General features: G+C 39.4%; 1 protein-coding gene across 1 annotated transcript in view; it reads left to right on the top strand.

The window, feature by feature from the left end:
- LAMC1 (laminin subunit gamma 1) overlaps window positions 1–12484 on the top strand; it is a gene marked incomplete in the record, with an annotated part of 2174645 nt that overhangs the window by 1656279 nt on the left and 505882 nt on the right. The window contains 1 exon segment of the mRNA XM_044085382.1: window positions 8647–8892. Coding sequence (XP_043941317.1) covers window positions 8647–8892 — 246 coding nt within the window.

Raw genomic sequence — 12484 nt, 5'->3', positions numbered from 1 at the left:
AGGCTACCCCCAGGTGTTTGTGATTTGCAAAGTTTACTACTGATTGCAAACTCTCAGCTGTCATGAATTCCACAGCTGAGCTCCAGATTCTCCAGGAAGACCAAACACACACCAGCAAATGATGCTCGGACCATGGACTAGAATTAAATGTCAAGAAATGCAGCATTATGTTTCTTGGCTAAGCTTTGTACCCCATGCTCCCATTACATAGGTGACACCACCTTAAAAATTAATCCATCATAAGATACTTGGATACTTTGAGATAATGAGTTATCCTTTGACCACCGTGTTTTCACTGTTAGGAAATCCTTTCATATAGCCAGACTTATCACCAGGAGATGTATCTTCTAGATACAAGGAAGTCATCTTCATCTTCTACTGCTCCCTTTATCATGGCAGTAAAGGTTTGATGCTCTGTTTTATATGCACATGTCTAGGCATATGTCCTAGCTTGAGAGACCACAATGTGTCCTTTGCTGTTATCAGATGCAGAAGAGTTCTTGCACAAGAATGCAAAGAAACTAGAAGGAGAAGAGAAGGGAATTTGATATGATAATATTGCAGGAATATTTTGATAGAGGGCAAGTAAATTTCTGTGGTGGAAAATGCAAAGCAGTGCATCTCTGGGGGAAAAAGAATGTGGTGCACATCTGTATAAGAAGCAGCAACAGCAAAGGTGGAATGGACTAGATGTAGTCAGAGCAGAGCAGATGATCTAAAGTAGAACCAACAGAGTGAGACAAACCACAAGGAAGGCTGGTAGAATACAAATGCATAAGAAGCAATACTAGCAAATTACTGTTTTTTAGAGAGCTGTTAAGCACCAACCGTGTTCGTGTCTTGGTGCTGTTTTAGACATAAGACTTTTCAAAGGTGTTGACAAAATGGACTGTATTTAGAGAAGGACAGTGAAAATTATCCTAAGTCTAGATCAGAAGCTTGATGTGTGTAGTGCTGAAGAAAGGGAGAAGTGAATGATGTGATAGAAAGTTTTAAGTACCACGAATGGTTTAACAGTCTCCAAGAGGCACAGTTTAAAAGATAAACAGTCAATGAATGTATTGGGATAAATAAAGATTGTATTATGTGAAAGGATGTTCTCTGACAGTGGATGTCTTGGATTAGATAGGTTTTATATTCTCTGAAAGTATATTATGTGACTGGTGAGGCAGTCTACCTTATAATAAGGTACTGCTTTCAAAATGTGGTGTAGGAATTCATGAGCATGAGACAGGAATGATGCAGCTGTTATGAAGAGTGAAGAAGGATTGTCTGTAATTATCCGCACATTATCTGATTTGTAAAGAAAAGGGCAAATAGTTGTACCAAGCAGTCCTTAATCTGCTTTTGAGGTCTTTAAGTTTCTTTGAGCAACAACGTAGTAACATTGTGCAAGTGAAGAGTTTGTGTGCATTAAAAGATTATGTAATCAGACTGGAAAAGAACATTTATGAGAAAAATGAAAAGAGCAATGTTTGTAGTGGGGAGAACTTACAGGATGGCTGCATATTGATTAACAGCATAATTTCAGCTATCCCAGAGTGAAAGTAGAAACTCAGAAAAGAGAGACAGTGAATTTGTTACTTAGGGTAAATTTTAGTTACTGGCTAGTACGTGTACTGCCTGGATGCCAGCAAAGAAAAATTTAGAGAAACTGAAAGAAAATTAACCACAAAAGGTGAGGAGAAAACATTGCCTGGGAAGAATCCTGCCATACAGCAAAAAGCAGTTCAAGCTCCAGCTTTAGTGCAAGACATAACTTCCAGTAATCTAGAGGAAAAATAAGTTTAATGTGCTCAGAGCTCGTGAAAATAAACAGAAACACTGAATGAGTATATCAACTCAAATAAAAAGCTGGAAAATGGAAGAAGTTTTTAACAGATATTCAGATGAGCTGGTAAAACTGCAAAAATCAGAGGTTACAATGAAGAAAAGGCTTGCTGAGTATGAGACTGCCCAGGAAGAAATGTTTCAAAAATTGGTAGAATTAGAGGACAGAGCGAGTAGGGAAAACTTGAGATTTTCTACTGTACTACAGAAACTGGAAAGAATGGACTGCATTAATTTTATTAAAGCACAAATAAGCAACTGGACTGGTATTCCACAGCAGTAGTTGTTAATTGAAAGGGCACATTGTGTTTATGCTCCACACCTAGCCATGAGAAAGCAGCCAAGACCTCTAATAGTAAAAAGGCAATCCTACCAGCAGAAAGAGTTGATTCTGACAAAACTGTGGCAGAAGAAAAAAGTACTAAAAGTTGGAGGCAGTAGCATGTTTATGGAAAATGATAACTCACCGTACACCAGGCAGAAGAAGAGTAAGTGTATTCTAGCAGTCAGGGATTGTTGACAGGCAGGTGTGATATTCAAGCTGCTGTATCCAGATATCTTCTGAATATTTTTCCTGGAGGGTCAATGTCAAAAGTTGTCCAACAGAAGTGAGTTATTAAAGGGGGCTCTGTTGACCAGAAAATGTTGGAAATAACCCAGAGACTGGAATTGGGAGATGAGATCAAGAAGGAAACAAGCAACTCTGAATGAATAAATGTTGGACCACAAAGCATCAACCACATTTGTGAAATATAGCTGAACAAAAAAATGGAAGTATTGGAATTTTTTGGCTTTGTTAACCTTGTATGGGACTCCAAAGCATGTAACCTACTTACTGTCATTAATGTTTGAAAGAACATTAAGGAGAGGGCAAAGAAAAGATGAAGGACAGAGGTAACCAAGTAAAACAATTTTTGTTCTTAATGGTATTTTTATGAAACATAACATATACTGTATGTTGCATAAAAGCACATTTGTGTGTTATAAGGGTACTAAAGTAAACAGGTGCCCTCATTTTTTTCCTCCTTTCTTCTTTCTTGCATAGTCTTGAGAAATATAGGCACTGTAATATAAAAAGAGAAGAAAGCCTGGACAAACGTATGTTTAAGATAATGTGCTGTAATCTTGGGTTATTGAGGTGTGGGGCTGCTTGTAAAAGTACACAGATCATGATATAAGTAAAATGTATATGTTTTTTCATATGTTTGCATAGAGGAATGACTGGATTAAGGACCTTTGCGTGATCTAGCAAGTTTTAAGTAGAAGCAGGTATATAATCAAATACTGAATTTAATGAAAGGTTTTCCTTTAGCAAACAAATGTTCACGGTGCAACAAGAGAAGCTGTTTGGTCTAACATTGCTACATACTCATGTGCTAGCTTGCACTGCATTTGAATTGTTTTTACTGCTGTTTTAGCTACTTTTCTATATATATATATATATATATATATAATACCTTTCCTGTAACTAGTGTAGTCCAGATTCAGATTTGCTGTATCTAGGACTGTATGTAAGCTTCTGAGCCCTCCCCCAAGCTTTCTGTGTTGGAGGGAAGCCTTCTAGCGTATCAGTGGGAGTGGTAAGCACTAGGTAACCTATCTACCACATAAGGAGTGGTTCTGGCCCAGAAATTGTAGTTATTGGCCATTTGGGCAGTTTTTCCATCTCTCTTCTGATTTTAAAGTCCGTATTTGCACTTGTTTCCCCCTTTCCTCTAACTAGTTTAGTCCAGATACAGATTCTTAATTTTAGCACTTGAATTTTCTTATTCGTGATAAGCACTTGTTCAGAACTTGTAAGCACTAAATAACCTACTAATTACTACAGCACTCAACCTTCCTCATTACCTAGAGGAAAACAGTTTTGGTACTTACTTTCCTCACTTGCTTAGAGGAAAATCAGCTCTTGTACTCACTTTCCTCACTTATCTAGAGGAAAATAGTTTTTTATTCAGGTATGTCCAAGGGTCAGCTCCCAGTGTTCTCTCCTGTCTATCTGATGAATCTGGGCACCTTGGGGCAATGTAGAAATTGCCTCACGTACACAGACAACCCTCTCCTCCTACCACTCAACAGTACAACCTGTGAGAGATGCACTTATCTAGCCAAACTGGAGGTAAAGCTCCCTCCAGTCAAGACTGAACTTGACAGTCAAGAAGGTAAACACTTGCACCACACCACACTCATCACATAGTTTCACTAAATCTACACCACCAAAATCCACACATAAAAACACAAAAACATTCACGGAGGCTCTCCGTAATAATCTGCTCAAGCAACAGAGACCTCCAAAGCAGAAATGCAAATAACCTCCACCCCCCAACACAACCCAAATGACACATAGCGTGCAGAGTCAGTGTGCCACTCAACCACAGCCAATAAGGCAAAACAACGTACCCAACACACTAGTTATAGATGACTCTATAGTCAGGCACACTGATGTCCCACTCACCAGGCTAAACAAGGAGAAGGTTACTGTCAGCTGCCTGTCGGGTGTCAGGATCCGCCACATAACCCATGCACTCAGGTCACTCCACAACAAGTACAAATATGACTCTGTCATTGTCTATGTTGGTGTGAACGACCTGAGACGTGCCTCCCTGGACTACATGAAAAGAGACCTGGAAGAGCTCTCCGATCTTGTAGCCCAGGCAGGTAAGACCATAGCCCTGAGTAGCATTCTGCCATCACCCAGAACGATGCCGCAGTACAAGGACAAAATGATTGACTTTAACAATTGGCTAAGCTTCTGGTGCCATTCTAAAGGGATCCAGTATCTGTCTGCCTGGGATGACATGGTTGACAGACCACGATGCTTTGTCAGAGATGGCCTGCAGCTGTCACCCCTGGGATTCCGGATACTGGCTAAGGTTCTTGCCGCCCCTATAGTGCCTTTTTTAGGCAAGGTTCAAATGACAAATTCACCACCGTAGCGTGAACAGGCAAGCAAAAACTGAGGGTGATGCTACTCAATGCTAGAAGTCTAAATCTCAAAATGCACTCACTCGAGGCACTCCTTAAAATGGAGAACATCGATATCTGTGCAGTGACTGAGACCTGGTTCAAGTCTCCAGAGAGTACCCCTGCACTACCAAGCTATAACTCATACCACACTTTTTGGCCATGTAACCTGGACCGGAACACCAAAGGCGAAGGTGTGTCCATATTCATTAAGGATATCCACACCTCCAGGCTAGTTGCTCAGCATAATGCAGCCGAGGTTATCCAAGTGCAACTAACTCTGGGCAAAACTGCAATCCAAATTGTAGCTTGCTACAGATCACCCACCATGCCCCAGGATTCCCACTCCTCTTTTCTTGATGTACTGGAAAATATTAGGGTTCAACCAAACACCCTAATAATGGGCGATTTCAACTACCCCACCATTAACAGGGAAAACTACTCCTGTACCAACTCCTTCGCTCAACGCTTTCTGGAATTCATAAACTCCAATGCCCTGGATCAACTTATCCACACCCCCACCAGGGGCAACAATATCCTAGATCTAGTCATTACCAACATGAGTGACTGGTGTTCCACACCTGAAGTCAATGCCTCATTGGTCCGATCCGACCATAAGCTAATTACCCTAGATATCCACATCCTGCCCCCACCGACCATTAAGGAAACCATGGTAAAAAATTTCTCCAAAGCCAACTTCATGCTTCTTAAGACAGAAGTGGTGAACTTCATGACACTCATGCAGATGGATAATAACGTTACGACTACTGAATCCTACACAATTGCACTTTATAAGCACTTACATGAGTGCATGGATCATGCTATCCCAAACAGAACCAAGACGCTATACTCCAAAAAAAGGAAGCCAGTCTGGTGGTCCCCTACCATAAACAAACTGTACAACAGAAGGAAGAAACTGTTGTAAAAGAGAGTAAAATCCCATGAGTGGAGGAGCTCTCTGGTCAGCCTCAGTAAGAAGCTGCAATCCCTGATAAAATCCTCCAAAGCTAGTTATGAAAACAAAATCACCACTTATTCTAAAGATAACCACAAAGCATTCTATAGCTATGTCAAGAGTCTCAATGGCAACACTCAGATCTGCTCTGAGTTACAGCACAATGGCACTAAATATACAGGCCCAACTGATATTGTCAACATCCTGGCAGATAGGTTCACTGCTAACTTTACCCCCCTAAAGAGCCCATCTCTGTATCGGAAGAATGCAAAGTTCCTGTAATTACGGTTGTACAGGTAAAAACCACACTCTTCAAAGCCAAGAACACAGCATCCATGGGACCAGACAACATCCCAGGCTGCGTTCTACACGAACTACAGAACAAACTGGCACCCCATCTAAGTACCATGTTCAATCATAACCTCACCTCAGGCTTTGTGCCTGCTGAATGGCGCACAGCGACAGTTATCCCACTCCACAAGGGGGGAGCCATCACGGACCCTGGGAACTGCCGCCTAATTAGCCTGACGAGCCTGGTCTGCAAGGCCATGGAACTTATCATCATGGAATTTATAAACAAAGACATTAGTAATCTCCAAACTCTGGACCCCACCGCAGTTCGAGTTTGTAAAAGGCAGATCATGTCTCCTAAACATGATAGACTTCTTTGAAGCAGCACCAAAGCCGTAGACAAGGGTAAGGTGGTTCACACAGCCTATCTAGATCTTGCCAAGGCTTTCAACACCATCCCCCACTCTGGAATTATAGATAAACTCACTAAACTAGGTATAAATCCCTATGTCACAAGATGGGTTGCCAACTGGCTCACTGACAGAGCCCACACTGTGAAAGGAGCAGACTCCAAATCCGACTTCAGACCAGTGACAAGTGGAGTACCACAGGGTTCAGTCCTGGGTCCTCTCCTGTTTGGTATCTACTTCTCTGAAGTACGGGCTACTGATAGAAGAGGGGAAAAAAAGATGATAAATTGTAGCTTTGTAATAGTAAGGGGCTAGTGGCAAGGGAGCAGGATTTTGCTGGCAATATATTTATATTTCACCTTAACTGCTACAATGGAACTTAAGAAAAGCAAGGCGGGAAGAAAGTGATAATGATCTGGAAGGTTTTGTTTAACAGTGTTTAAAAAGGAGAAGCACAAACATCCTAGAAGAAAGCTGTGGTGGTTGTAATACCTAAAAACGGTAAAAACCCATCAGATCCAACTTCATATAGGCCCATTTTGATTATAAATTGTGATTATAAAGTGCATACGTGTATAATGGCTAAAAATGGCAGATGTGATGTCAAAATTGATAAATTTGGATCAGTGTATTTTTTGAGGATGGGAGCAAGCATTTGGCAACATTAATAGAACAGTAATGTTCCAAAGGGAAGCACAATGTAAGAAAATACCACTGTTGGGTGGGTCTTGATACAAAGAAAATATTCGATGGAGTAAGCTGGAATTTTATGATAAGGGAAATGGAAGCACTGGCATTCCCTGACACATTAATAAGGTTAATTAGGAGGATATCTAAGGGATCACAGGTGAAAATTAAAGTTGAGTTTTCCTGTCTGAGTAGTTCTGTTTGAAAAGAGGAGCCAGATAGGGGTGTCATCTTTCCACTTTATTTGCTTTAAATTTGGAATCATTGTCAAAGAAAATAAGGGACTCAGAAATTCAAGGATATAGTTGGTATGGTAATCAAGAAAAGGTTGGCTTTATTTGCAGAAGATATTATTTTGCAGAAGTTAAATCCAGAAAAGGTTATTTCAATGTTGTAGAACATTCTGAGACGGTTCCAAGTCTTTTGGGGATACAAAATGAAGATAAAACAAAGACAATAGCTGTAAATTATTTAGCCACACACACACATTTGATTAAAAAAAAAAAGGTATGGTTAGATTTTATTTATTTGACATTTGTTTACTGGGGAAGTCCGACTGGGCATGTGTCCATTTTCAGCGGAGGCCTGGGGAGAAAAGCTCCCAAAACACTTTAGCAAAGTTATGATTTTACATTGAATTAACGTCATGGGTATGTATGGAGAAGACTGTGGCATATGAACTTGAAAAGTAATAGATGCTCCACCAGAGACTGTTTAAGATTTAGGAATACCATTGCAAGGCAGTCAGTGAAAAAGACTCTGTAGATCTATTTGTTCTATTGAGAGTTTCCTGGCTGCCTTTCACAGCTGGATATACTTTCCTTCTGTGTTCCTTCACTTTTGAAATAATTATTCAGCCCCAGTGCCATCCACTTCACTCATTTTTCACTTGCTCAACTACTCTCTCAGTAGTCAGGTGGGAATAGGACAAGTTTACCCCTTTTCTTTTACCTTAATATAGATGCAAAATCTTTCGATAAAATTGCCTGAGACTCATGGAATTCACTGCCTAAGCTAAGGATCTTTCCCAGTTTCGATCATGGGTTATACAACATGTAAGCATTCACTGTTCATGCTATATAGATAAAGGTTAGTTACTCCTCTCAGGTATAATGTTGTTCTCTGTAACCACATCTTCAAAATTTGCATTATTTCCTGTCTCCTTGTTCTTTCATGTTCTGCTTTTGCTGCTTTAGTTTGTATAACTACATGGTAGCAATAACTAACCTTTATATTTTGGTTTTGTGTGTCATTACTGTATGTTTCAGTTTATCTTGATATAATAACATTTTATTGTATTTACTGTCTTTAGTTTAAATACAATATTATTTGTAACCATTGCTGCCTTGGGTCATGGCCAGCTCATTCACCTGGTTAACAATCTGAAATAAGTGAAGTAGAATAAATAAATGTACTTAAATGTGTGTGTTAGTGTGTATGGTGTATTTGGTCTACTCTGGAATGTAACAAAAATATGAATCAATGTGTAATGTTAAATGTTTCTTTCTACAGGTAAGCGCTGTGAACTCTGTGACGATGGGTACTTTGGTGACCCTCTTGGCAGTAATGGCCCAATTAGGCGCTGTAGGCTTTGCCAGTGCAATGACAACATTGACCCAAATGCTGTGGGAAACTGTGATAGGACAACGGGTGAATGCTTGAAATGCATCTACAACACAGCAGGTTTCTACTGTGACAGATGTAAAGAAGGCTTTTATGGAAGTGCCTTGGCATCTAATCCAGCTGACAAGTGTAAACGTGAGTATCCATTTTTGTAGTAAAACATTGTATACAGGTGCTCAGGGCCTGTAGGCAGGCTATGGAAGTCTGTTGTTAATTTCTCTTAATTATGAAACTAATTATTTTTAACTGTAGAGTGTTTTATTGTTTTATTTTGTGGGGGTGAGGGGCTGGGCTTTTAACATGCTCTCTCTCTCTATACATATATGTACATACACACACAGACACACATATATATATATATATATATATATATATACCGTTCTTTTCTGATGGTATATGGAATGCAAGGAGTGGACCCTGATGGAAAGAGAATATCTTAGCTGGGAGACTGTTTACTGTGTAGACTCTAGTATTTGTTGTCTGGAGTTTTCAGAGAAGGTCTCAAATAGATCTCACCAAAATTGCTTGCTGCATAGTTATTTCCTGGTGTGCATTTAAGAGGAACATTGGGGGAGATCTTTGTTTTCCACTTTTTTACCAAAACTTTAACTTTTTTCTAGCTGTTAACCAAAGTATTTCATGAAAAAAGTGTAGGAATCTGTTTATCAAACAGTCTCAAACTTCCCTTTTTCATAAGAATTTCTCAAGTGGGAATCATGCCTTGTCTTCTACCATGTTTTTCTTATGGATGTTACAACCCAGTCGACATTCCTTTTAGGTACAGAAGAGCAAGAGAAAGCAGTAGTACTAGTAGTAGCAATAGTAGTGATAACAGTAGTAGCAGGAGCAGTAGCAACAGTAGTAGTATTAGTAATAGTAACAGCAGTAATAATAGCTGCCTTACAGCAAGAGATCCTCCAGTTCGATCCTTGGCCGGGGTGCCTTCTGTGCGGAGTCTGTATGTCCTCCCTGTGGTCGCATGGGTTTCCTCCAGGTGCTTCGATTTCCTCCCACATCCCAGAGACATGCTGTAGGTGGATTGGACACTCTAAATTGTCCCTAGGCATGAGTGTGTGCGTGCGTGTGTGTGCCTTCTGTGGAAAGTTGTGTACCTGTACCTGGCTGGCAACTTGACACCGTAAAACTTCACTGCCAATCATGAGCGGACAGGTGATCCACTGTGGCGACCCCTAACCGGGAAAAGCCGAAAGAAGAAGAAGAAGAAGAAGAACAGCAGTAGTACTAGGAGTAGTAGCAATAGTAGTTGTAACAGTAGGAGTAATAGCAGTAGTAGTAGCAGTAGTAGTAACAGTAGTAATATTAGCAGTAGGAGGTGTAGTAGTAATAGCAGTAGGAGCCAGCAGTAGGAGTAGTACAGACAATGTGCTCGGTAGTATTTTTCAGACATTCTTTTTTTTTTAAACATGTTTATTAAGTTACCACTTAAAACAAAGGCAAACATACATTAACAGAAAAGAAAAAAAATTTTTTTCCATTTACATACAATATATATCGCATATATTTTCTTTGCTACTGTCATCAGTTCTGCATTTCAAAAAATTGCTGATTTCATGCCCCCTCTTAAACCTCAGTCCTCTTCCTGAAAATTGTTATGCATATATTGTTCCCCCAGTTTCCATTTACTTCTATTTAACTTGCTCCTTCACTTTTCTAAAGATCCCACTTCAGTTCTTTTTATCTCTCCTATAATATTCAGTACCTCAAATGCATTTGGTGTAGATTTTGATTTCCATTTTCTAGTAATTGCTTTTTTTTGCAGCCAATAGAATTAAACTTAATACCTAGCTATGTCTAGGCAATTCAGATCATGTATCCCACCTCAAAAGAATCATTTTGTTACAGCCATTTGTTAACCAGATATTTCTGATAGAGTTCTCTGTAGGGAATTTTTAAAATCTGCTAACTCATTACATTCCCAAAACATATGTTAGCAGTTACATTCTTTCATCTCCATCACACCTCCCAACATTTGCTGTCGACCCGATAGAAACATTTTTGAAGTCTGCTTGGGTATAAAAATACCTATGCAAACACTTCCAAGCAAAGATCCTAAACCTTCTGGACTTGGTAGCATACTTGAGACCCATTCATGTGTCTTCCCATTGTTTTCATGTAATTTACTATTCCAGTCTCTCTCCTCCATCTTTTCTAACCTCCTTTGATTGATTCTTTAAGTTACCCTGCAGTATTTTATATGCCCTACTAATTACCCCTTTTTAAATGACTGCTTTTTTTCTAGATTCAGCTAAAAGCTCTACTAGAGCAGGTCGTTCACTTAAAATTCCCCTATCCCTTTCTCTTTGCCCATACTCTTTCAAGTCCTGGTAGGGAAGGCAGTCTTTAGCCTGCAATCCAAATGTCTTCCTGGCCTCATCCCATTCTTACCTCCCTGCTTGAGTTATTTGCTCCCACTATCTTTGTTCTTTTCAGACATTTTCTTGAAGATACATTGCATAAGCTTAGTACTGAGATATTTTACTTTACTGGCTCACCAGATGCGCAGTAGCAAGCACCGCCCAAACCCCGCCCATCGTGTTTGATGTCACAGTTAAGCATTGAATACTTAAGCAGACTGTCTGCAACAGTAATAAATATTTATCATGTATTATTACGTTGTCAAAACCAGGTTGCCCATTTCTGATAAATGCCATTGTAATTGTTGAACACATTTTTTCTGTTAATATCTCTCTTCATAAAATTGTACAATATAATGTAATATAAAACAAAACCAAAACCATTCCGAAAGCATGATTACATGATGACATACCGATTTTATGTGCATACGTTCTTGCTGAGCTTTATTTTCCCATATGATTTCAGTGCATTAACCAAGGTAGAAAGACACCACATAAGGTAGACTTTTAATCATTCAAAACATTGCTCCAATCTAGCTTCAACCTGCAGAAGTATGTCTGAATCCCACAGTCATCATGAGCAAGCCCGTGCAACTTTTTTTAACTATGCTCCTGAAAACGGAAATTTGATTTGATTATAAAAAAATCACACAAACGGAATATTTTCAGATCCTAAAAAAACACTCAGAAGTTGCACATCAACAACTCTTCTAATGAACTAAGTTTCAGAAAGTGTTGAACTATGAATGAATGAACTAAAAAGTAACTTCACAACAACCATCAGATTCCACTGTACAATAAAGCAGAATTCATTCCTTGGGAAAAGAGAAAAAATGAGGGAAGAGTACCCGAACTGGACAGAAAAGGAACAAGACATCACCACCTGTGGCAGAGTTAGAAAAAAGCTTACAGTTCTATCTGGAATGAATTTTCCTGTTTTAAAACATTCATATGTCATTTCACCCTAAAAGCTTTAATCTACACCAGACGACATTGCCCCACTTTTCTTTTGCACCTCCAGTTCTAACTATGTGTAGATCAAGCCTTAGTGACTTGGTCCCACCACTAAAAAGCGCCATCACTTCGAGTCACACACCCCATGAAAAAATGCTATTTTAAAATGTAGTAGAGTATAAAATAGAGTATAAACATTACAAAAATGAAACATTGATTTCTATCCATACAGATTGTATGTATGATGTCACCGGCTAATATGAATGGCATGTCAATCATGCCTCATTTCATATGTAGGTTTGGTCGTCAATCATCCACGGCATGCCGACTCCTGCGCGAAACTCCGGGTGAGCCAGTAAAGTAAAATATCGGCCTTAATACATAGTAACCGTAGAGTA

The sequence above is a fragment of the Protopterus annectens genome, chromosome 10.part0 (assembly GCF_019279795.1).
Source record: "Protopterus annectens isolate FY-2018-M chromosome 10.part0, PAN1.0, whole genome shotgun sequence".
NCBI classification, from domain to species: domain Eukaryota; kingdom Metazoa; phylum Chordata; order Ceratodontiformes; family Protopteridae; genus Protopterus; species Protopterus annectens.
The sequence above is the reverse complement of the archived record's forward strand: the minus strand, read 5'-3'. Positions and strand labels throughout refer to the sequence as shown.